This window comes from Mycteria americana, chromosome 11, assembly GCF_035582795.1.
Source record: "Mycteria americana isolate JAX WOST 10 ecotype Jacksonville Zoo and Gardens chromosome 11, USCA_MyAme_1.0, whole genome shotgun sequence".
NCBI classification, from domain to species: domain Eukaryota; kingdom Metazoa; phylum Chordata; class Aves; order Ciconiiformes; family Ciconiidae; genus Mycteria; species Mycteria americana.
This window is the reverse complement of record NC_134375.1, coordinates 17,092,031-17,118,401: the sequence shown is the minus strand read 5'-3', so window position 1 is coordinate 17,118,401 and position 26,371 is coordinate 17,092,031. Positions and strand designations below refer to the sequence as shown.

At 44.2% G+C, this 26,371-nt stretch overlaps 1 protein-coding gene across 6 annotated transcripts in view; it reads left to right on the top strand.

Annotated features, from left to right (window-relative positions):
* The window catches only part of SLC25A26 (solute carrier family 25 member 26), a 94,664-nt gene that overhangs the window by 60,785 nt on the left and 7,508 nt on the right, over window positions 1-26,371 (top strand). For 4 of the 6 annotated variants that reach the window (XR_012777408.1, XM_075513619.1, XM_075513615.1 and 1 more), the window contains 4 exons: window positions 1,854-1,898; window positions 13,471-13,540; window positions 21,702-21,766; window positions 23,218-23,291. Coding sequence is in view for 5 of the 6 variants with exons in the window: in XM_075513619.1 (XP_075369734.1) it covers window positions 1,854-1,898; window positions 13,471-13,540; window positions 21,702-21,766; window positions 23,218-23,291 (254 nt within the window). In the remaining variant the exon portion in view is untranslated. The remainder of the gene's footprint in view (window positions 1-1,853; window positions 1,899-13,470; window positions 13,541-21,701; window positions 21,767-23,217; window positions 23,292-26,371) is intronic. The other 2 variants (XM_075513620.1, XM_075513618.1) reach the window with 1 other exon arrangement.

Here is a 26,371-nt window from a genome sequence, read left to right as displayed (position 1 = left end):
CTGGACTTTTTCACCCAGTATTAAAAACAAAATTTAATTGCTATACTAGAGTTTCAAGGCCCTGATAAATAAGAGCCACGTCTGACCTTTATTGTGAGGCTCTGAGATGCCACCAGGGATATTGCTCATTGTTCAAGATGACAAACTTCCTCCGAGATTTCAGTTTGTCAGCTCAATGTACAGCAGTGACATTGATTTCTTCTCACTGCCATTTCCTGCCTGAATAGATAACAAATTTTCTGTGGCAGGTGTCTGTCAAGCTTAGTTTTGCCTGGCAGATTAACTTAATAGACTCATTTATTAATCATTAGTTGCAACACAGTGAAGCAGACAATACTCTTGAACTCTTGTGATGTTGAACGGATGTACCATTTCAGATTCCTTTGTGTAGCTTGAATTCGGATTTAATAAGCCATTCATATCTCTGTAGTGAATGTTTTTAACCTGACATTACGCACGTTACAAAGAGCAAAGATTTATGTGTAAGTTAATTGTGACCCATTTTGAGTGTGTACTACTTTTCATGGCAAAAGGTGCATAAGTGCTTTCTGAGACTAATAAAATGATGCACAAACTACAAAATCAGGCTACATAAGGGGGAAAACTAATCCGACATGCATCATGCTTGGGGAAGGAAGATGAGAGTAGGAGAAGAAAATAGATACTTGGAAGAAGATTTGAAATGGGGGCTGACTGGCTGTTGAAGTGGAGGAGATAACTGCAGAAGCATTTAGGAAGGGGCAAAGCAGGCCTGCAGATACAGCTGTAGGGCAATTCTGGCACAGGCTAGTATTTTCACAGGGACTCCTTCCTCCAAGATGTCTTGAGATAGATACCCAGGCTGGAGATAGCAAAGGCAGGGTTGGTACCAGAGGTGGATATTGGACAGGGCTTGTCAGAGTGGTGAAGGAGGAGGAAGAGCCAGAAGAATTTAGTGGAGAGATTGGAGGAGGAAGAAACTATAAGGGAAGGCATAACCTTGGAAAGTGATGTGTCTTGTTGCAAAGGATCCCTCTGTTCATGGTGAAAACTGACTTACTATGTGTGTTAGCCCTGCACAGCCTACAGAGCTGACAGAGGTGTACGTTTGCTTTTTTCCCCCGGTGTGTTAAGAGAGTTGGTCACAAGGCATTTATCAGGGCAAAATCTGTAAAGGAGCTGGAAATGCACAAGGCACTGCTGAGGACACATGGCAGCAGGAATGAGCCTAGGTAGAGATACAGGTGGTTGCTGGACAAAAGAACCTCTTGTTATAGGTGATGAGAAGAGAACCACCACACATCTCCCTTGGGTTTTGGTAGGGTCGTGGTAGCTCTTCACAACCTCCTTTTAATTCTCTAGGGAGCTTGTTAATGTGAGATCAGTGGGAGATGTTCAGAAAAGTTTCTCTCTGCAGCTGATGCCCAAACTGCAAAGCCCTGGTTGGAGCACAACTGTTTTCAGCTCAGCATTTGTGAGAGTGTGTATTGCTGAAGATGGTTTTTTGCCAGGCTGTGTTCCTGGCCTTGGGAGCGTGTTTCTTGAACCATCCTTATGGCTTTCTTGACGAAGCATCGAACCAAGAATGTCCCTGCGCTAGATCATACTGCTTATTGCTCTTCTAGGCCACCCTGGTAACAATACCTTAACCTCTCAGCAGGGAATGTGATAAACAAAGTAAAACTGCTTTAGTGAAACCAGTCACTATGGCAGCATTCATAAAGTGTCCTTAAAGATTTGTAAATGTAATAAGCTGCAGTTCACCGAGTGAACAATACCTGTTCCTAATTTAGCCAGTGAGGAACATGCCAACCTAATTTGCTTTGGTAACATTATGTTGTTCCTTTTTTTTTTTTCTTTTCCCACCTCTCCAGATTCCTTTCTCTCTGTTACAATTTCCCCTCTGGGAGTCCTTAAAGGTAAGTCCTCTTTAATGATAGAAATATAAGTTATACATTTCACAAAGGCTTTCCATGGTAACTTATCTAACTTGATTATCACAATTATGGGCACATCCAAGAATCGGTAAGTATGTACCAACCTACCTGTGCATGTGAAGATCATTTGCCTGAATATCTGAAAAGTAACAGGGAACATCTAACCCCTGATGTGTGCCATGCAGTCTAAATTTTACTCCCCAGCATGCCAGAAATCTTATCTGCTACCCTAGCTATTTTTACTGATTAGCGTGGGAACCATCTTGTGTTGTGGTTCTTTTTAATTTTATTTTAATTTTTTTAGTGTTTCACTCTTCAAGGTAACAGGCAATTGCAAATGATACAGAGAAAACTGATTGAGCCTGAGTTTGTGTACAGGAAGACTCTCAGTGCATCGCTGGCAAGCTATTTTGATTGGCTGTGTGTACGCTATTTCAAAGGTCGTTTAAAGAAGGTGTCAACCAGATGATATTTTAATAGTGCAGTCTTTCAGAATGATGCGCTGTTCTCCCACCAGCTGGTTGCTTTGTTTATCATGGCCAGAGTCAGGGTCTAGATTTCTGAGCACAGAGTTGGATTCGAAGTCATGTAATTTATCTGTCCCTCTGTTTTTTCTTTAACTCACTGCAAAAGATGAAGGAAAGTCAGCGTTTTTCAGGTACTTTGACATCCTGGCTTGGAAGCACAGAAAATTATTACAGATTGTTAAAAGCATTGTAGCAAAATATAATATTTATAAAAGAGGAGCTGGAGAGAGAGTAACTTTCTTCTTGTTAAGGGTGCTGGACTTCTGAGAAAGCTTGGCACTGAGACCCAAACTGGGCAGAGGTACTGGGAAGGATGGGAACCAGTGATGGTCTTCCTTGCCCCTTGCTGCTTCTATTGAGGGAGGAGGGCTTGTGTTCTCTTTGATCCTTGTGTGCTTGGTTGGGACAGTATCTTGTCCTCTCCACTGTGTGTCAGTAGCTTGGGTTGTTCTGGAGGGACGAGCCCACAGTGTGAATGTCTGCATCTAGAGGTTTAAGGGAGTCAAATATAAAGGGGAGTCTACAGGCAGGAGGAGCATGGAATACATCAAGAGCTTTCACAGAACTGAGCTGTGTTTTGCAGAGGATTCTGTAGGAACTTCATGAGCTCGGTCTGATGCGGTGTCTGGGTATCGTCCCATTGCACAGGGTAGCTTTGGCTGCCTTATTAGGAATCTGTTTCCCTGCCAGTGTCTCGGAATGGCTTTCTGTAAACTCCTCGGCAGCGATACTGGCCTGACCTGCTAATTGTTAGTGCAAGCCGTGTTTGGGCGCAAGAGGTGGCAGTGCTTAAAGAGAAAAAGTGCAGTGTTCTTGCCAAAACCACATAAAACAGCAACATCATGTAGCTGTTTTCAGAATGTAAAGTTGTTTTAACTAATGTCCACGTAGCTGTGACAATAAAATGTATTGTTTAGATTTCAGGCTTTAAAGAAGGCAGTTTGAATTTAGCTAGCTACAGGAGTGAGTCACTTAGGATGAGACATCATGTTTAATCTAAAGAGGTCAGTGCAGATCTGAAGAGAAACAAAACTGGGTTAGTTTGTTCCACGGACCAGTTGCAATATATTCTTCTGACTGTGGAACCAAGAGTAAAAATGGCAAAAATCAGTCTTGCATGCTCCAGTCACTTTGGCTCAGCACATGGAGAGAGCTCAAGGTTTGTCACATCAAAGCCAGGCAGTGAAAGCAGAATACATTTTGTTTATCTGAATGAAGCTCTTAAAAAAATTGCCCTGACAGTACAACAAAGGAGAAAAAACATTATGGTCCCATCACCAGGTTGGATGTGGCCAGTAGCATCAACAGGAGTACGATTCAGGCTAGGGCTTCCCACGGGTGCATGAAGAGACAGTAATTAAGAAGAGGTAGGAGTGCAAAGTGCAAGAGATGAACGGTGTGCAGCGTGAACATGGAAGAATTTGCTGAAGGTGTTGGTTAGATAATGTCTGAGGGACTATTCTGCACTGTATTAATGGGATTACTTGGGAAAGTAAATGCGGGAGCAGCTGTGTTATGATGTGTGTGGATCATCTCACAGAGGAGAACAGAACAAGTGCTGTGGCTGTGTCATTTTTAAAACCATTAGTACAAAGTTACATAAGAAGATGGATGATAGACTCAGTCTTGTAATTCTATGAACAAGCTAATCACCATAAAAATGGGGGAAAATATCTTTCCACTGTAAAGGACAGCAAGCAAGGCACATGGAAGAAGAGGAGAGTTTCCTTTTCCTGCACATGTGTGCTGGCTGCAGCCAGCAGCAGGGTGTTAAGCTTAAAGAAGCCTAATAAAGGCTTGTCGTAGGCAGCAAATCAGGTGTTTCTATATGCCATTTTCTCTATCTGTTTTGCTCCAAGCTGCTCTGGTTATTCTTTATGCTTCCAGCAGGCTTTAGCCACAGAGTTGACATGCACTGTTTTCTTCTGTCTGTGAATGTAAACCATCTGTCCTATGTGAGAGTAAACTTGCATATCATGCACTAAAATAAGTTAGAAGAAGAAGAGGAGAATGTTGTATAGATTACTGAACTATAAGGTTACTTGCACTGTGTGTGCTGGAAAAGGGGGTATTGCAGTAATTAGCAAGGAATAGATACTGCTTCAAATGCTGGCTTTACTTCCAGTTACTCAGGTGAACACACAATTTGGAAACAGTCAATAGACTCATTTCTTAGATCACAGTGACTTAAGAAACAGCAGTAAAGAAAACTCCTTTTTTTTGGATGTAGGTAGCATCCACTGCTATATTGCATGCTTAATGTCCTTTCGCTTCCCAGTTCTTCATTTTGCCATATTTTGAATTAGGCAGAGATTATTGATACGAACCAAAGGGGAGATGGAAACTGTGCTACGATGTATCAGATTTCAGGACAGACACTGTAATTGTCTACTAGGGTGAGTTAGTCTAGTGCTTCTCTGTCTTTTTAGCCCAAGCCTTACAGCTAAAACAGTTTTTAAGTCTTCTCAGAGTTCGGGAAAAGAAGGGGCATTTCAAATTTCCTTCACTCTCTGCTACACCAGCCCTCGGAGGAGCACCGTGGCTGATTACCACTGTAGCAGTTTGATCAGGTTTAGGTTCTTTTAGGTGGGGCTAATGCTTCTGATCCCATGTCAAAGCTAGCTGGCCATGAAGAAAGGCAGCAGAACATAGTGGTGACATGCTTCCCAAATGCCAGCCAAGCACACTGCCTTCCATATTAGTTCAAGTTTTGGAATAACGTTGTAAGATACAGCCCCTTTGTATGCTGCCTTGGAATTTCCAGGGTGCCTCTGTAACTTGCTTAGGAAATACCATATGTGTGTTCTTCATTGTGGGAAGTTCAAATTACAGGGTCTGTGTATTTGGCATGAAATTGTGGTGGGTTACAGGGAGTCTGGCGCAGCTCCCGTGCTTTCACTCTGCTGCCAGGGGTGTGAGTCTCCACTCAGATGACTGTAGCACTGTGGAGTTCATCCTTTCTGTGTGATCTTCCGTTCTGCTCTGTTCAGGTGTTTTATTCAGCGCTTCTAATCATTATATCTGAGCCCCTACCAACAGGACATAAATTATTTATCATTTGTTTCATGTTGTGTTTTAATCCATAATTTTTCTCTTTTAGACTTAACTGAGAAAAAAGCCTTTAATTTCTGCTGTGGGGATATTGCAGAAATACAGAGCATCAGGTTTTTTTTCAACAAAATGGAGTTTAAAACCCCCCTCCAAAATCACGAGCCTCTGGTTAGGTTTGAGTCCAGAAACATCTTGTCAAAAATGCCTGCTTCTTATGTCTGAGGGGAAATGGTCAGCTCCCTCGGAGAATGGTGCTGCGCATAAGATAAACCCATCTCAGGTGAAGTAAGACTCAGTCCTCTTGGGTTTTATATTTCTGCATGTTGGCTGCGCTTCAGAGCCTCTGAGAGTTACTCCAACGCAGCTGTACATAGAGAACGCTCTCTTTATAGACCAAACGTATTGTATGTCTGGAGAAGAGGCTCTGGTAGCCAGTGAGGAGGGAAGGAACAGGCAGGACAGGAGGACATGGGTCTCAAATGAGTAGACTTGAAAAATAGGGGGGTTTTGTTTGATTGGTTGTTTTTTTAAGGAGGGAAAACAAACCTACTATCCTGGGAACCTTTTGTCTTTTTCATTAGACACGTTTGATTCTGAGATGAGACACTTGGACATTGCTAAGACTATATAACATCAGGGTCAGGCTGATTTCACCCTGCAGACTGTGTGTGCCAGTGAATCCTGCTCTTGCACAGGCAGCCTCTCTGGGAGGGTGGGCACAGACTCTGCTGCTCCGCTGGCCCAGGACCTGCAAGGAAAGATAAAAATCTTGGACTGACCATGCTCAAGGTGATGTTCTGGCTCTTCTGGCACTCCGTGGGGCCAGGATTTCCCTCTTTGTCTTGGTGCTGGGCAAAACCTAAAGCTCTTAGACTTTCTGCAGCTTTAGTGAGCCCACGTGGGGTTTTTTTGTCACTGGCTTTAGCAATAAGATAAGTTTCTCAAATCTGTAAGTCTCACAAATTAACAGGTGTGTAACAAAGAGGGATATTTGGTTGGACCTTCAGAGGCAATAGCTAGAGATGAGCTGAGATACACGGGCAGGTCTCTCTTGTGGGATTTTGTAATAACTATGGTGGCATGTGATAGTGGTGTAAGGTGTTGAACAAGCAGAGGAATGCTTTGGTGGCTTCGGGAGATGAGAACGGTTTGAAGAGTACACACACCACATTTCCACCCTGTGAAATAAGCGGGGCATTGCAGTAAAGAGAATGGGGAGAGTCCAGCCATTCCCCTGTGACGCTGAGCAATAGCAGAAGGTTAGTTGGGTCAGAACAGAAGTTCCCCATGTTGTTCCTAAACTGGTTTCTGCCCACACGATGGAGAGCAGCTTGGGATTGGGCTTACACTTCCTTAGGTCCCTTGTTTTCTGTTCAGGTTCAGCTGCCACCCCAGGCACAAGGCAATCGTGTTGAGAGGAACAGAGCTTGGGAAATCTGCTGGTGGACTGGACTGTAGATCTACATGAAGGCATTGGCACGTGTACTCGTTTGCTTGGTTCTGCTGGTTCCCCCCTCCAGAGAGCTCAGCTTCTGGGGGCTGGTATAGGCAGTATAGGGTGTGAACAAGTCTGGCTCAAGGGTGGGCTCAGCCTTGCTTGTAGTTGTCAGTGCAGATATACCTTTGAGATATACCTTGAAGCATGCTGTGCAAAGACTGCTTGGTGGGTTTCAGTGGAGGGTGAGGACTCTAATCTTGGAGCTCATTGCACCTGATTTTTAAACTTAATAAGAATGAAAGGTTTACAGAATGCTTCTGCCCAGGCAGCTGGGGTTCTCGGCAGTAATACGTGTTTATAACTCCACCATTGAAACAATAAACCACATGCTATTTCCCTTCTAAAATTTACAATCAAATCTGTTGCTGTTTAACAGGGTAGGTAGAAAATAGAGGAATGTAGCCAAACTGGGCCTAAAATGGCTTTCCCTGCTCTATAGGTAGGTGACAGCTTTCCTTTTTTCCTGGAGAAGCAGTCTAGTATTTCTTTTCTGCTGTGCTCAGCTGCATATAAGTCAAGAGTAAATGAAACCCAGGCCCAGCTTTAAACCCATTTCCTTGCAGGCAGTGTAGTAAGTGTTCTACCATACCTCGCTCCCTCTTTGAGTAACGATCGGGCTGATTTAAGGATTAAATCCTAATCGTTAAATAATGCTAACGTGTCTGCCATTTGCTTAGGTGCTGTATTGGGAAAACAGATTTCCACGGCAGTGTTTCGAGGCGTGATGTAACTTGCGGCCAACGCGGCGTGTGCATGCCATTAGCATAACGGCTGCATTTTTCTCACAAAAGAACAATGTACCCAACAGCTGTTCAGCAAACAGCCCTTGCTTTATTAGTGTCACAATAAGTGTCATTCACACAGTCTTGAAGCACAGTCGAAAGAATGCTATATGCCATCTGCACCAAAGAGAAAGAAACAAATGCAATCCTTACTTACAGCACTGCAGACACGTTTGAGAAAGTCAGATGGTCTTGGATCATCAATGCAGCATTTAAAACGGCAGAAGTAAAACAGACTCGCGCAGTCTGTAGATACAGAGCCAGATTGTGATGCTCTTGGTCATGCCTAGACCACAAGCGGTTCTCCAGAAGTCACCGAGCTTGCCAATGACGTCTGGGGACGTTTGGTAGAATTTAGAAGTAATCAATGTGAAGGGGTCACCATTTGATTCGGACACTTGCTTCTTGCTGAAGAACCTTGAAAGACTCATGTAATTCTTCCATGTAATTTATTCACACAAGCCTGCATGAAGCACAGATTTATTAGCAGGTAGTAGCAGTGCAGATGCTCAAGGAAAGCCGTCCTAACTTCAAAGTGATTTTTCAGAAGTGCATTTTCCTCCCTAGACACATATATGGCCCTTTGTGCCATGGAAACTGAGTATAGCTGGCATATTATGTTCTGCCTTGCCATGGGAACACTGTTTCGAGGACATTTTCTTTAACCAGGCTTTTAGCACATCCATTTTGATTTACATCCAAATGGGTCACAGACATCAATGCAGTATTATATGGGGAGAAAAAGGGAATGAAATGCTTTTAACATGAAAAATATGCTGTTGCATGTAGGCCAACTTTTGTTCTCTTTCTCTCAATTTATCTAGGATTTGGGTGGGTTTAATTCTAGGGCCAAATTCAGTACTGGCATAAGTGAGTACAACTCCATTAGTGTGAATGGAGTCTCAATGTTTATGTCAACAATGAACTTAGATCATTGAATTTTTCCCATGTTTGGGCTTGCATGTTTCCTGCAAGATAATATACACATGTACTGCACATATGCTGCACATATGCACATAAAAATTCACTGAGGAGGAGATTTGGCTCTATGCTTTTTGACTTTACGTATAGAAACTGCAATCAGCTTATGAATTTTTTGCTTCTCCTGTAGCTAATGTGCCATGCATCTGTAAGGATCAGCCATGCAGAATGCCACTTGCAAGTAAAATATCTAGTCGCAAAGGCGAGTATGAAAATTGCTTTTCTTTCCTCAGTCTGCAGGACTGCACATGCACACAAATCCATGTCATTAATTCGGAGAGATTTTCCTCCGCTCTGTTATCATGAAGTTGAACACTGCCTTGAACAGAGGGGTACGTAGAAATACTATAGATGCTTATCATTGGAGTGAATTGTAATATTTACTCAGCTGCAGGCCTCAAGTTTAGTGTATGCCATGAGGTCTGCTTGCATCCTAGTGCCTGAAGAATAGCAAAGCCAAGGCAGAGATGTCTCATTCTCCGCAATGCTCCCTGCAGCGTTTGGGGTGTTGGTCTGGTCATCAGGTTTTGAGAGAGGTGCGAGTGTTGCACTTTCCCAGGATCACCGTAGCTTAGGTGTCCTGACTATAGACCAAGACCCAACTGCATTGGGAGCATGAAGCTGAGAGATGATCTCCACCCCAAACTTTTACCACAAACATAAGGCAAAGGTGACAGGCACACACAGGTAAGGAGTTGTTTGAACGAGTCAAAGGTTATTGGCCATCTGGAGGCCAGGCATCCTCAACACGCGAGGAGCCCATGTTTGTGGGCACCATATACTTCCCCACGTATTTAAAGGCAGTGGTAATATTTTCTTTTTTTGTTTGGTTTTTTAGATTGAAAGGCCTTTGGTATATCCTAAGAGTGACTTTTCCAGTATACCTTCTGCCCAGCAAAATGGGGTGTCCTTGTATTCTCAGTATCAAAAGAGCTAAATAATGTTTGTGGTGAGAAGCAGGGGACACTGGCCTATGGGACAGTATGAAATGGGATTGTTAGGAAGAAAAGTAAGGTTCTGCCCACATATAAAACTTGACCCTTCTCTGCGAACATCATCCCTGTGAATAATTGGAAATCTGCATTCAGGCTTCCCACTGTGTCCCATCCCTTGAGGACACACCCGCTGTATTGCTTTACACGGTGCGGCAATGCACAGCGAGATTTACATATATATCACATAAAAGTGTTTACAAAAAAAATTAGCATGTGATTGAGCTGGGAAGCTGCAGAGGGCCCCAACTGTACGAGTTTCCATGCACTTCAGCCAGAAGATTTATTTCCAATTTGTTATTCATAAGGGAAGAGCGAGAGATTGGGATGGGGTCCTTTGAAGTGGAAAACAAAGTCTTCTATTCAGCCTTCAGCTTAATAGAATACACATGACACAGGCTTGGCATGGCGGCCCGCTTTCATGTAATGTGCTCCTTGTCATTTTGCTTTCCTAGGCTGTGAATACTAGTGGGAATGGGTATTGCCCTGGAAAAGTCTCGTTATCTCCTGCTGCCTTCTGCAGGAGGAGCACAGTGTAAGCAGGTAGGAGCCATTTGGTGGCGGTGGTGGGGAAACCAGGCTGATCCAATTGTTGCAGTTGTGTTGCTCCTAATTCCCGGTTTATGTTTTATATTGAAAGAGCTTGTGTAGGAAAAGCAGCGTAATTGCGGGGCTTCTGCAGGCGTTATGCGGGCACTTCTGCCCTGTTTGGAGGCCCCAAGCAGGGAGCAGTGACCCATGGGCTCTGAGCCTGCCTCTGACCCCCATCTTCTGCGTGACCTGAGCTCTTGCTTTTCCACTCCCTGACTGGAAGTGACTGAGGGAAGGCTCTTTTGAATTTGTGCAGCGTCTAGGATGGCGGTGCTGATCTAGGCACTGTATCACTGCAAATAACCAGCGATTCTGCCCAAAGTCGATGTTTTGGAGTTATGTGTATAAACCCAGTATTTCAAGAATGCGGCCCTGGTTTTACAGTGATGTTATTACCTATACCTACAAGCCTTTAAGAGCCTCTGTGCTTTGCCCTGTGTTAGTAGTATTAAAACCATGCCCAGTGCAGCACAAAGGCGAGCATTTTTGAAGAACTTACAAGCCCAACTTACTGCAAAGCCCTGTCAATTAGTGGGTCCGTGGGCTGTGAGAGAAAACATGTGTGACCTTCAGCACATCAGCTTGGCCCGCAGCGCGAGTGTGGTTAGAAAGAATTTGGACCAGAGTCCTGCTGGTCCTCTTGGCCCTGTGACACTTGCTCCTTTCAGCTTCCTCCGGGATGATGCCCTTGCGCCCCGCTTCTCTCTTGCTCTTCTGCATGTTCAGGTTTGGAGCTCTGGGTGAATCGCAGAAATCGGAGATGCAAAGAAATGCATGAAGTCATTTCATCCTGCCCTTGCCAACGCAGGATTATTCCCCACAGTACAGTCTTGAGTGCCTTCTCCAGTCTATTTTTAAATGACTCAAAGGAGAGGGCTTTCCTCTCCTCCCTGGGGAGGCTGGCTCCGCTGTTCAGTAGACCTCACTGTTGGGGAATTTTCTTCCTGTTCTCCAGTCTCAATTCTCCTTTTCCCTAATTTAATTGAACTGTTCCTGGCTCCACCCTTCCAAACAATTTTCCGTATTGAATGACTGTTGCAAATACCTGTTGTCAATTTGCAGGCATAACGGATGGGAATTCATTACCGTTTGCCTTGCTTGGCAAAGGCTCTTTGTGCAGAACTGTACTGGGAAGCCAGGCTTTATCAGAAACTAGATTTCAGAGCTACATGCCAACAAATAAGAATGACCTTTTCCTACCTCTTTGGACATTGCCATTATCATAAAAGCCCAGCATGACTGAGAATTGGCTGGGCTTCTGGCAAAGCCATGAATGTCTGTATTAATGTGCTGGTTTTCCTCATAGTCCTCCAGCAGATCTTCCATAGTGCTTTCGGCATGACAGAAGTTACTGTTCTGAGTTCTTGGGTTTAGTTGTAGATGTATACATATTTGGAGAACATTTAATTAAAAAAATACAGTAATTCTGTTTTTATCAAGTGGCTCCAGCAGTTAAATTTCTAAACCCTGACTTTCAATTTGGGATTTCTTAAGCACCTGAAGTGTTTTGAAAATGGGTTTTGAAGGTGGGATTTATGCTGTGACAATACCTAGATGCTTTGGAGCATAGCACCCTTTGTCTTAGGGGATGTGTCGATCCAGCAGGACCGACTTGCAAGAAAACTGTGTCCCCCAAGAGTGTAAGTTATTCCAGAAAAGCATCTTACGAGTCTGAAGAATTATGAATCCCCATTTATTTATTTATAAGATGAAAATCAGTTTCTGCTGTGGGTGACAGCAGAATAGAAGCCCATACTGAAAACACCAGGAAAAGAATGGCTAGCATTAAAGAGACTGAAATCCCTTTAGTGCTTTCGTACAGCAGAGCTGCAGCTATTTAGCCGTGGCAGGATACCAAACAACATTGTGGCTGGCCATTGTTGCTTGAACAGTTTGATTTTTAAAACATTCAACTGAAATATAACCAGCAGCCAAGTTGGGAGAAGCGAGTCACAAGGACAGCGTGTTAAATGAAGAGTTAGCAAGTGAGGGAAATGAGTTCTCGTGCCCTGGTAGAAAGTGGCTGTACTGCAGACTGGGAACCCGAGAGCAGTATCTCAGCCTAGCACAGCTATCGGGTTGCTTTCAAGAAAATTTTATAGTATAGAAGTAATACGGCTTTAAAAAGAATGAGATAGTGCCACTGTTATAAAATAAAATTACTGATTTCTCTGCGGTAGGCCTCAGAAGGGCCATGGATCCCATCCCTTTTTGCTCAGCACTGTTCCTCGCATCATAAACCAGAAAATTCTCCTCCAGAGAACTTCCAGTGTTCCAAGCATTTCAGGAGATGGGAAACGGGTGATGGAGCGGTGTGGAGCAGGAGAGAACACAGTGACCCTAGCTGGCATAATAAAAACCATCCCAGCACACACTGGCCTTTGTTGCTGATACCGATCTGACTCGTCAAACTGTTTGACGTGATTCGTGACGTGTTTTTTAGAAGGCACCGTTCTTGTTGGTGTTTTTAAATATGCACGTTTAAATGATGCTGTGAGTTAAATGGATTGGAGCATGGTGTGTGGGAGCAGTGGAGGGGAGAAGGGTGTGTGGTCCCTAATGACGCCAAGTGAAAAACAGAGACACACCTGCTGTGGGATATAATGAGAGCGATAAGAGTAATTTCTTAACGATGGGGGTTTTTGGGGAGTGTGAGGGGAAGGGTTGGTTTAAGAAATGTAGGGGGGCAAACAGGACTTCTATCTCACTGTGCTAGGGACTGTTCCTTTTAAATGGGAGCATTTGGTACATCTGGGCTGAACTGATACTGGTTCTTGCATGCCTCCCCCCCCGCCCCCCGCTCAGTGTTTTGCTTTGCACTGTTTTATCTGCCAAAAAGAAAATAAGTTCACAAAATATTTGCAAAGTTGCATGGCCACAGGCTTAAATACATACATATGAAATCCCTGAAAGCAATTTGCTTCAAGCCCTCCTCAGTTCCAGACATCTTTCTCACTCCATCTGCTCGTTCAAGTACACAAGTTCCTTGGGAAAAATCACTTATTACATCACTGAAAAATGCCACAAAAATAGCTTTTCACTTAAGTTCCCATCCTCGGAGTTAACTCACATGGGGATCAGATAGATTCGAACATTTAATAACTTTTTATTTTCCTTTCTCTTTAAACACAGGATCTCTGGTCATGGAAGCAGGGTCACGTGGTGGATTCTTGGCAGTCAGCAGTCTGTGGAGCTTTTGCAGGTGCAAAGGATTATATGTTATACTGGGAAAGACTAAAGAAGAAAGGGAAAAATGTGCAAATCTATTAAGTATAGCAGAACAGCATTCCTTTGTAATTCAAGTTTGTTTAGAAGAAAACGGATCCAGTTGTTGTCTGGAAATAGGAAAGTCAGCAAAGGAAAGAGAAGGAGAAAAAAAGACTCAAACAGGGTGTCTGTTTGAAAGACAACCAATTTGTTTTTGACAAATTTCTGTTATTTAAAAACCAGGGGCCTGTCAGTCAGGCTTTGTGATTATTTCAAAGTTGATTTGTAAAATCCTCATCCAGGAGAAACTTTGCTTGGGTGGGGGTTTGTGCAGCTGTCTGCTCCGAGCACTTCCCCAGGGGTTGAAGTGATTGCAGCGAGAGGCCATGATTCACCATTCATGTGACAGCTCTGACAGCCATGTAGATTAACTAGAGTCAGGAGAGCAGAGGCTAGCACTGCACAGCCCAGAGGCAAAAGCCTTCCGCAGCAAAAAAAAAAAACGGAGGACGAAACATCTGGGCAATCTCCAGACACAAGAACAAGAATAAAGAGTGGCAGAATACAATACTGCACTATTTATTACCAAACAAGCCAGAAGTTAATTGAATTCTTCAGTAGGCTTCTTGCTTGATTTTAGCCTACTGTACTTGTTTCAAAAAAAAAAGAAAAAATCAATTAATGACTCATCAGTATAGCTGACAAGTTTGAGGGAGAAGAGACTTAACTGTCTTAATAGAAAAAACAGATTAGTAGTTAAGAGATGGATAGCCAGAGCTTTTCCCCAAGGAGCTAAAATACATTTTGAGATTCCAAACCAGTAACAGAATATGTGGAAAAAATAAATCCTGTTTAAAGAGAAATTATAGCATTTCTTGAAATAGAGATTATCAAAAGCAAAGCTTGTTCTTTGATGACTTACAAAATCAGAGCCATTACATCGTATGTAATTTTTTTAAAATAAGCTCTGTTAGGGGAATTGAAGTATTAATAGCAGCAGAATTCCAGCAAAGACTGAGGCTTCTTTTTGATGGGCGCTGTAACTGCACGACTGAGAGAGGGTGCACGGCTGCAACTGCACCCAGTTTAGTAGATGGGGCATGTGAGCTGTGAGGGAATGGTTTAGGTAAAACTGATTCCATTTTGGGGCAGAGGCGATATTTTAGATGATCTCTTGTGGTCTTGTCCAGCTGTATTTTCTATGTTTATGTGATGGGAAGGGAGTTTTATTCTGCTTAAAATTCAGTCTACTGTTAGATTTTACACTGACTTCTTCAAATCGGTGCAAACAACATCAGAGCGACTGAAGCAGATCGTTCATTTTTGTTTTGAAACAAACCAAGCTATCAGATGAATGCTTTAAAATGCAATCTGTACGTCTGCAGGTGTGATAGGGGATCATTAATTTAGCTCTGTTGATTTCTTTACAGTCAGATTGATACAAAAACTGTGTTCAGGCATGTTCAGAGAGTTGGAAAGGTTATCTGATTTACCCAAGGCCTTGCGGAGTAATTTCCTGAAGTCCAATTTGGTGCCTCAATTGGAAATTTAGCCCAGTGCCTCCATTTCCTTCTCTGTATGTCTTGATTCTGACCAGTTGTGCTTGGATTTGCTACTCTTTGATGGACGTTCGGTAGCAGAAGTGTCGCAGAAGGAGCTTGCAGAGGCACGGTTGTGCATGAACTCTTCACTGCCCTTTGGCAGGCGCTGGGGAGACCTAACCCTTTGTGCTGAAGGAGGCACCGGGTCTTCTGTGGAGCAGCACAGAGACTTCCAGGTTCATGGTGGTAGTAGATGAGGCAGTTCAGCCTGGCTGTCTTCATAGGCTCTATTACCCAAGCATAAATCTTTGCAGAGCTGGAGTGCTATTTTGTAGATCGTGTTGTAATTGGTGATGATACATATTCTCTGCGTTATCCTTCCAGCTTCGCTTCCTCCAACCTGGTTTTCCTTCTTTGTTATTTCTGTCCCCATTCTTTCCTTTTCACCAGCAGTATTTTAACCTTTCTCTCTCATGTCTCTCTCCTTTGAGGACCTGCTTCAAAACTCACGAGGTTCAACCCTTTTTGGATCAGAACCTTCCCCTTCCGTCTCCATTGCCTGCCTCTGCAGACCTGTAACATGCAGGCCCTGTATTGATCTAATCTGGTACTGCATCCATTCTGTTTCAGTGAAAATATTTAGCCTTCTTGCTGAATGGAGGCAGTGGAGAAATAATTTCCTGCTTTCTGAGAATGGATTCCATGGTTGGTTAAAAATTAGTAACTACCTACATATATGCTTCAAACGAGGGAAGAAAAGATAGACCAAACTCTTTATCCCTTTCTTTCCACCCCAAAACAAAAAAATCAAAACCTCACCAGTACCCTGTGAATAAAATAAGATGGATGTGTGCATCTGAGTGATTTAAAATCATCATGTTATAAACCTTAGAAGGAGAAGATTATCCAAAAAACAACCTTTAAGCACAGAGATGCTGTCAAATGTCACCATGGTAGTAGTGGGATGGCGAAATCACACAATCATGCTTTTCTCCCATGTTCTTTGCTTGGATTCAATACTTTCTTAAAATATGTTAGAGGTCCTGAGGGGCAGGGTAATAAGCTGAAACAAACTGAAAGAAAAGTCCTGTTTGGCTTGCCTTTATGGCACACAACACATACATGTGTGTGTCTGTGTGCATTGGTTAGTTCCTAGCTAAATCATAACTGATTATTTGGCGAAGACATAACAAAGAGCAACAATATATTGAATTCCATCCCCAGTGCCTGTGAAATGGCAGCAATTTCAGCCAAAGTGCTGTGAGAGGCCCGACTCTTCCTTGTTGAGTGCACATGTGTAAGATGTATGTATGCGATCCATGGGCTTTTTATAGAAACGTAATAGGCGTGAGCATAAATATCAGAGATTTGGAATCCTCTCTGTCTCATCTGTTAATAATTTAATCCCTGGAGGCCTTGTCCAGCTTTATCATCGTCTTTGGTGTCTTAACTAGAGGAGATGTTTGGAGCAGTCAGGGAGTGAGAGAAGGTGATATCTGAGCAGCCGTGGGGAGGAACCCAAGGGTAGATCTACATGATATTTTAAGCTTGAGGTTGCATTTGAACCAAACCTTGCCTCATGCCTAAGCTGTTCGGACACCAGCCCAGATTTGGGCACAGGCTTTGGCAGGCTGGAGGCAGGGGAGGGAAGCACGTCCCCATGCTGCGGGCAGGCCAGGCGTGGTTGTGGTTGCACCCCATGCTCCAGTCTTCTCTGGGCTTAGGCTGCCTGGCCTGGACCACTGCACCCCAGCCCTGCGCTGTACCAGAAGAGCCCCTGGGTAGTTTTCGTATGCCCTCTGTGGAATTGGGCCAGTGGAAGGGAACTCCTGCCATTGGGCATTGGCTGTTGGGAAAGCAAACTGCTGCCCTGGAGCAGCAAGGCAGCTCCAGCTTGTCAAAGAACCCGAGTGTCCATTTAATGCAATTGAAAATTGCCTCTGCTAAAGATGCCTGCTTTCCCCCTACTGTAAAAAAAGTGTGGCTTAACATGAATAATTAATGCTCTGTGGTGACAAAGTCACTGAGAATGGAGGTGCAAGCCTAGTGAATAATAAAGCACTAACGAGAGCTTTTTACACATTAACAGGGAAGACTTCCCATCACTTTTGTTTTGATCTAATCAGCTCTGACAAGATTACATACTGTCCCTAAAAGCCTCTTTAACTCTATAGCTCTGAACAAATTTTTGAGTAGTTCTCAAGATTTCCCTGCAATGTCTGCTTGGACCATGCTTCTGACCCTGAATTGGTTAAATCGTGGGAGGAGCAGTGCTTTGCCTCTTGGTATTTCTGCTGAAATCCGAAGAGGTTCGTTCTTGGGTCACTTTGCTCTACCATTGGCAGGTGGTGTTCCCACAGTGACAAAGGACCAGAGTAAACTTCTCTTTAAAAAAGTTTAACTTAATATCAATAAAATAAAAGTGCAAATAAGAACTGATTGATTGAAGAGTTCTGAAAAAGACCGTTTGTGAACTTGGAAATCAGTCACTGTAAGAGGATGCTGTGAGGTTTAGTGTTGGACCTGTGTGACTCAGTTTTTCCACCTGCATTTGGGATTCAATCCTGAATCAATCCTGGGTAACCTTCAGATGTCAGTACAGAAAACAGAAGACAGGCAATAATACAGCTCAACCTGGATTTTTCTTCTTTTCCTAAGGTAGGCTCATTCAAACAAGGACGTTAGTCAAGCACAAGTTCCTATCTCTTGAAATGAGCTTGACCTACCAAACGGGGCTGGTGTTGCAGAAGAGGATGCCAGGGATCTGGCCAGATGACAGAAACACAGAAGCAGGAGGAACCCCTGTGATGGTCAGAAGGGTTCCCTGGATCCTTTAGAAAGGGTGAGGAGAAGTTAAAATGGTACAGAAAAAGAAGATATGGGGACTGAAGAAAAACTTGTCTTCCTCCCCGCATAGGATCTTATTTGAGGAGTGTGTCAAAGAACCTGTGAAACATTTTTCCTATAGCAGCAACAGCAGCAAATTCTGCAGGCAGCCACCTTATTGCCAGGACCTAGGGTTATGTATCGTTCTCAGGTGAAGTATTTTGCTCTGTTCTGATGCTTCTCAACTTTTATTTGCATATGACAGCTAAAAAGGGTAGGAAATGCCAGCAGGAACCTAGGGGAATATCTTAAGTCTTCAAGACTTTTTATTCTTATTGCCAAATAAAGGTAAATCATTCTCTGTGGATGTCTGTCACTAGCACTTCCATCAAGAACTGGTCACTGGGAAAGCGTGAGTAGCAGAGAGATTTTCTGTTTAACACCCTGAGCTTGGTAAAGTTTAGCTGCTCAGCTGACGTGTGAATATACAGAGTCCATTGTAACTTCCTGGGAGACAGGTGATGAATTTTCCACTACTGTGTGAAGTTTTATTTTCCCAATAGAGGAGTTTGTCACTATGCTAGAAGTATTAACAAGCCAAAAGCCTTCTCCCATGTGAAAATCCATCTTTATGCCTCCTTGCTGAGCCCAAGTCATCACCAGATCCTTTCAGGGCAAGGGAGAAAGGAGCCTTCTCCAGGAGTGAGTTGGTGAGTCTGTCTGTCTGGGCGCAGACTGCCTGCAAAGGTGCCTTTTTCTCTGTCAGCTCTGCAGAGAAGCTGGAATGATTGGAAGTGTAAGGGTGGATGTGTCTGGGCCTTTCTTGCCCGCCTGATACTTTGATACCTGCTTTCCTGGTTGCCGACTAGTTGAGCAGACTCCAGCCTTATGTGGCAGCTCTTGGAGAATTCAGTGACAGCAGGAGTAGACTAAAGGAGTGATTTAAAGATCTGTTGGGCCTTACTGTGTATTAGACAGTGCAGTGCACAGCCCTCCTATTTTGAATGAGTAGACTTTGGCTGTACTAGTTTGTATCTGTTGTATTAATCTGATGATTGGAAACAGTCGTGTTGTAAGTTCCTTTACCCAGCTAGAGCAGGTAGGACTCAGCAGTACCTCGCTAGCGCTGTAGCCTGTTCTTGGATACCTGTGTACTAACGTTGAAGACGTCACTCTAAAATTACCTTGGACGTTTAGGGTTAAGGCTGGAGCAAATTCATTTTGTCAGACTCGCTGCCTTCAATAAAATGCAGTTCCCAACAAATGCTAGCTTTAATCTTGTGTTTTTGTCAAGCATATACAAACTTGCATTTAATTTAGCCGCTATCCTGCTGCTTGTTGTGCTTATGAAGCATTTTATTGTTGCTGTTGTCATTCTAAATTGATTGGTAAATCTGTAACAAATACTTCCCAGTGATGGAAAAAGAAACATTGAAATGTTAATAACAAAAGAGTCTGAAAGATCCAGATGTTAGCTGGGGAAAAAATGAAAACCAATCAGCCACGATTAAACCTTTCAGACAAGAATTTGGGAACATCGTATCAAGATAAATTGTGTTTGTTCTAATCACTCTATCAGCCAAGATTGAAGCTTCTGCTAGTAAGAAACTGTTAGGAACAAATGCTTAAAAAAATTACTGGGATTTGATAAGGGAATTAAGTTAGTCTGACTAAAGTGTTACTGTCAACTCTATAGCTGAGTGATGCATTGAGATTTTTTGCTTCATACAGGCCTGACAGCCATGTGGTTCACTGTTTAATTTTATCTTGGTCTGTGGGCAAAGGAAGGGCTTCTACATCCAGACTTGTAAAGCCACTATTTTCCATGGAGATTATTTTTACTCTTCTAAAAATACATCGCTGACATGAGTACCAAAGTTTCTATCCAGACCATTCTCTCAAAGCCTTTGGGTCACTTACTCAAAAACTGGCTCACAATAAAAAGATTTTTGACCTTAAAGAAGATCCAAGAACGGGCTGGAATTTAGTTTAACTTGCTCATAGTTTCTGCTTTGGCTTCTTGAATACGACCCATTTTTCTGCTTTTTAGTGAGGTATCACTGCTAGAAAGCTTCCGGCAGAGTGAACCGGATTCATGCTTACGTGAGCTGAAGCTGCTCCTAAACCAGGCGTTTTGGGCTGTTCGCTAACTCGGCTTGCTTGCTATTCTTGTTTGAGATCCAGGGGACTGCACATGTGCCTTACTGCATCTCCTGAGCTGTCATGGGACATTCCTTAATTAACTGCAAGAAGTCAACGTAGGGTGCCAGCTGGCCCAACCTCCTTTCTGACATAAAACAGGGTTTTAATATGTTAAAGCTAAGGTGGTTGAGAGAGAGATGCAGATGTTTTACACAAGCCAGTGGGGAAGATGGATTTTTTCATTACTTTACGGATTTTAGAAGAAATGCTTTTCCCCTCTGCCATCCCAAGAAAAGAGAGATCAATTTTTCTGCGTTCCATAAAACTTGGAACAGAAAATAGATTATTTTTAGCTTATTCCCTGGGTACTGTGTAGGCTTCAGTCTTTGGAGTCACTTTGTTCCCTGCTGTAGCAGATACAGGATTTATACAAGCTCCAGAGAAAAAAACAGGAGGAAGAAGAAAGAGAGATTTCAGAACACGTCTCTCGCTTTTCTTCGCTGTTAGACTACACCCCCTTTCTTTCTTTGCTTACTGCTGGGCTGCTCCTGCATTTTAAAAGTTTCCTTCACTTTGGCTTTTCCTCAGCATGCTTGAAATACTGAGAATATTGTGAATATTTGCTTGAAATATTGTGAGCTGAGGAGGGAGAGAGAGATTAGAGTTAATTTTAGGATGGGGAAATAAGGCAAAGGGAATAAGATCTTGGGAGAAAAAGCAGCAAAGCTGGTCCCTAGATAGCACAAGAGGCCAGGCTGTAGCCACAGGGTTAAAATATGGAGACAGACACACACACATTTGTGGGTGAGACATGCAGATGGGTAAGCTGAAGATTTCTGGCTTTCAGGAGGAAAGCCACAGCTGAGCTGGCTGCTCCAAGTGAAAGTAATGAGCTCTAAGGGTGAAGTTTGGGAGTGATTACAAAGAATAAAAATGCCCGTGAGGGGAAGATGGCACTTGTGGCAACAGACTTTGACAATTTCCAAAGACCCTTGGGCAGCTTCACATTGTTATTTTCCAAAATGGAGCTGATTTCATTCGTTGGAGATGAGCTCCATCCCAAACACTGGCTTGTCTTTTTTCCTTGAAACAGAGTCCCACGTCTAACGGTTGAAGTCCAGATCCAGTCTGTCTGTATCTTGTGGATAGCTTTGCCCCTGAAGCACGTGTGTTTCAGATGCAGAGCATCTTCCCTCTTTTTCTGTCTTTCTAGCATTTGAGTGGTCAGACTTTAATTCTCAAGGCAGAGCACAGTGTGACGAGCTTATTTTCCGATCTCTGTAAATGCGTAAGCAGGTTCTTCCTTTCAAACTTGTCCCTAGGTGTTGGAAGTGGAATCCATTATCCTTACGACCTTCGTATGTTCATATATGCACAGAGTCCAAAACAAAAGGACAGTAATCTCAATGGGGATGTTTGGATTTACAGTTAACTAGTTTAGAGCTGTTTTCCTTGAGTCAACACACAGGAATAAAACACTCTGTGTACAGACCTTCAACAAACGTACCTGGACTCTGACGTGAGGAAACATGCTGTAGGCATTAATAATGGAGCAGTGTTGACCACAGCCATGGGAATTATAGGCAGTGTGGCATTCATATTCAACCAACAATGTCTCACTTGTGTTTGGTATTTTAATTTGCTCAGGTGGATTTGCAGCTGCAGTCACCACACCTCTCGATGTAGCGAAGACGAGAATTATGTTGGCAAAGGTAAGAGTGAAGGAGGCCAGCAGACACGCAGGTGAATGGCTTGGGTAGTTCCAGAGTTTCTGTATGGTCATTACAGGCTAAAATCCAGCACCTATTAATACTGGTTTCTGCTCTTGTCCTCGAAGGCAGGATTAGATGTGAACAGGTACCGCATGCAGAACTAATGAAATCGTTGTGTGCCTTTCCTTGCATTGCTTGCCTGTCCTTTCCCAAAGGAGCTGAGAAGGGCCTGCACTTGTGCTAGACTTCCAGAGTCTCATGCAGTGTCTTTAGGAGAAAATCCTCGCAGAGTCAGATGCCCAAAGTTAAACTTCCCATCAGGGATTTATTCCTCTGGTTTTTTTGATAATGGTTGGGCTTGAGCGTGTGTTGTCTGTCTTTTCTGAGGTGGGCTTGGCACTGGATTTTCTGTCCTAGAATTTTAAGGCACAGAGGTCATGATGGCTTACGTCTGCCAACCAGGGCAGAAGGAAGATTGCTTATAAGATCAGTGAGTTTAGTAAGTAATTAAGTTGATAGTAAGTCTAGTGTTCCCATCATCATCTTGCTGACCCCGGAGCAGAGCTAAGCAGCTACATAGCTAAAAGCCCTCAGCCTTTCCCTGCCCTGAAAAAAGCTGTTGTGTTGGCAAGGGTCAGGCATCCTGGAGTTTCTGTGGATGGTTTTTACCCTATTGGTCATGTCCCTCAGTACGGAGATGTTTCTTGTTGATGACATGCACCTCCCCAGTCAAGTCATGCACGTCTGCGCTCACCATGTTGCTGTGTCGCGTGTTATCTCGCTGCTGGGTGCTGTACCTGCTGCAGCTTCTTTGCATTTGGATAGCGTGGGTGATAAAACTGTAAGAACTGGGTTTCATTGCTGCTGCTGCGCTGAACAACCAGGTCAGCGTTGGTAAGGGAATGACGGTGTTTTGGGATGTTCTGAGACCATTCAGACAGCATCTTTATGTTAGTCATCTCTAACTAGATCACACGTGTAATTTAATTGTCTGTAGTCCTGCTGTTTGTCCTGTGTTTTGCTCTCAAGGTAATTTTCACATGCAATACACTACCCATGTTTTTTTAAGTAAATCTCAAGTAAATCCTCTTGCAGTGAGCAGCAAAGTCTCTTGCTGGTGCTTTGAGAGTGTGTTTTTATTAAATTCTTGCTCCAGTGTCAGCTGCTGGACGTAGAGCTGAGCGTAGTGCAGAAAGGAGTGGATACCCAGTTCTGAACTAACCAGCTCTGTGACCTTGGAGTGATCGTTTTGTTCTTCTGTGCCTCGGTTTCCCTTTCTGCCCTTTGCCTTATTCCTGGAGACAAGGAGCTTTTGCCGGTGCCTGGGGTAAGGAGGTCATTAGGATGTCTGTAATTGCTGTTAAGTAACACTAACCAGGGACAGGGAGCTCAGTAAATAACTAAACCTCTCTGCCAACAGTTTCCAATCTCTCTCTCTCTCTGTGGTGCAGGCTGGTTCCAGCAATGCTAGCGGGAATGTTCTGGCTGCCCTCGGTGGCATCTGGAGGACACAAGGCCTGTCGGGGTAAGGACGTGCTGCAGAAGCACATTTCATGTGTTGTTTCTCTGTTTGTGTTGGGGGGACAGGAGAGGAGGGGATGGTCTGCTTATATTTAAATCCTGTCATACAGAAAAGACTTTTAATTGCTGTACACATGGCCAAGGAGCAGCTCTCAGGTAGGTGGGGACAAGAAGGTCCCTCCAGGGAGGTCTAGCGTCCTCGCTGGCTGTGAGCAATGTCCAGGGAAGAGCACAGAAACGGGGCATTATTGGGGATTTATCCACGGTACAATCTCTAAGCTTAGCTCCAGGCTTCAGAGGTGAGGGTGGCTTTGTGTTTAATGGACTTTTCTCCATGAATTTGTGCACTTGTGTTTTGTATCTGTTTAAGCTTTGGGCAGTCTTGTGGCAGTGAGTGCCACAGGTTATCTTGAGGTGTGGGAATCACCTCTCCTGAGACGTCAGGGAAGGCCAACATAGGAGCCACGTGTCCCTTATGGACAGTCTTCTCCTGGCAATTTCCTACTGATTTGAAAACACCAGCAAGGTCTCCTCTGTTCCTTGGTATTTGCTGTTCTTACTGTGAAGCGTGATGGGAGCACGCGATGCCAGTGTGGTGCCAGCAGCAGGGACAAGCTGAAGCGGAAGGAAGGGAGCCGTGTGCTCCCTAACTTGTCGTTTGAGCTTCCCATCAGGTCTGGGCTTGAGCACATGCCCGCTTGGATTTCTCTGGTGAGGCACTTGTTGCAAAAACATAAGTTTTCTGAGACAGTCTTGAGTGCAAAGAGTAAGTCTGAGCAGCCGCAGATCAGCTCTCTGGCTGCTTTCCTCCTGTGGCCGGGGTGTAGACGTGTTCTGAGCTTTCTGCTGACTGGTCGGGGAAGTCTGGGGTGATGTCGATCCACTCGCTTGACTGCCTCACTTTACCCATTCCTGAGGCTGAGAATTGCTCTTCTGACCTTGGAGCGGTGTTGTGAGCAAAAAGTCCTCTGCTAGCGTTTTTAGAACGTTTTGAGCTGTCACAAGCTTATAAATTATTATTGATTTTTACAGACACCTGCTTCATTTATGCTACCTTGCCCTCTTTGAGTGCGTAACTCATACCAGTTATTGGCCACTCGTAGTGAATATACGTCTTAAACACTCCTCCGGTCCATGAGGTTCAGCCTGTGCTTCCTTCGGTAGGGTTTGTGTTCCACCTCTCCTTGGCCTGGAAGAGAAACTGAGATTTTTTTGAAGCTTTACTTGGGGCTTTTCACTCTAATTTGTCATAGGTTTTTAATCTGCTTGATGTGGCCGATACTTTCAGGATGATGTTCTAACATTTGTAAACTGTTGCTCAAAGCAGCATGCACATCACAGCTTTGCGGGAGATAGTTTTCTCTTAACATCTGATCTCTGCTCGCACAACTAATAAAAGTTCAATCCTCTTTCTACACATGTGGGAAATAATTCAAAACAAATTGCAGGAAGTTCCTGAACACCGATTCCAGGAAGACATCCAGCTGTGCCCCCCGGCAGCGCTCAGAAATGGGTTGTCTCAGGTTTGCTCTTTGAGGTGACGAGGTGATGTGGCGGTGGATGAGTTTTGGGTCCTCTGTGGCTTGGTGGACTCTAGGGCATGTTTTGAAAGGGACTGGGAAAAGTGAGGCCGCGTCTGCTGCTGACGGCAGTTGAACTCTGAAGGTTGTGAAGAGGCATGGATTTGGCTGGGGAAACCTCCTCCTTTCCCCAGCCAACAGCAGAAAATAAAAATGTATGTTTGTGTTCTTTTCAGGGTGTTTCAGCAGTGCCCTTTTCTAAACAACCCAAAATTAAACTCTGCCTAAAGATAGTACCCGTGGACTAGGACCAAAGGGAACACAATTCAATTGAAATCAAAACAATAAGCTTTCTGAAGGAAAAGTAACATGTAAAGGAGGCCAAGCTGCGTCAGCTGCAAGGAAAAGGAAGAAAGTCTTGGGAAAAATAAACGCAGAGGCTGCCATGCCTGCTGCCAATTATAAATCTATTAATCAAAAACAATAAAAATGTCGGGCTTTTTTGGCCAGTTGCAACATGAAATGATTTATGGCTCCTCTAATAAATCTCGTAGTTGAAGAGGAGGAATTCTGAGGGCAGAAAGACGCATTGGTTATTGCCACCTTATTAAAACCAGAGCACAGGGCTCAGCTTCCTGGTCTGCACCTAGTAAATCCCTCTGCTTCACGCCAAGAAATTTCACATCCCTTTCTGTCCGGGGAGAGCCAGGCCTGCAATCGGGAGGTAGGATAGGGATGGGGTGAGCGGGTCTGTGTGCCTCGTCACTCTTGCCAGCAGGGTAGATGAGCCATTCACATGAAAGCAGGTTTACATCTTGTCCGACTGCCTTTCACACAAGGAGGTGGTGGCGTTTGAAAGCCGTGGATGAAACTTCACAACTCACTGGTGAGAAAGATGAGGGTTATTTGACTGATAAATCTGGTGAGATGGCTTGTCCCAGCCTGTGTGTAGATGGGGACAGAGCTGGCAGTTTGCACCAGGCGTCCTGTTCCTCGGCTGAGCTTCCCAGTCGGAGCAGACACGGCACGGTGGGTGTAAACCACACTGCTCTCGGGAGCCAGATCTCGCCAATGCAAGTGGTGAAAGCAGCCCCGGTGCCTAGGGCTTGCTGCTTTGCGAAACACAAGCTGCCCGCCGGAGTGAGCTCAGTGCAAAGCTGTAGTCAGATAAAAGCGGTGTTTTTTCTCAGCACGGCGTCCGGAGCGTAAATACGGACATTTTGTGGCTGAGCACGCGGCACCTTTTTCAGCGCTGGCCCCTCTGTGCTGTGTCCAGGCCCTGCAGTGCCTTTTCCAAAGGGTAACTTCAGGGGTCCTGGTTAGTTTCTGTTGAGAAAGAATTTGCTTTGCGTTGCCGAGTTGGGGCCCAAAAATGTCACCTTTGCTGCTGGAACTGTGGGGCTAGGTGTATTGCTGGGCTGGGAACCCTGAAATGAAGAGCTGCACCCCAGAGGGCATGCACGCCATGGGGGGGAGCACACGGTGCGGGTTTAACACCTGCAGCCAGGCCTCACCCTGGGATTTAAATGTGATTTGTGACTCCTGCCAAGCCGTTCCTCACACG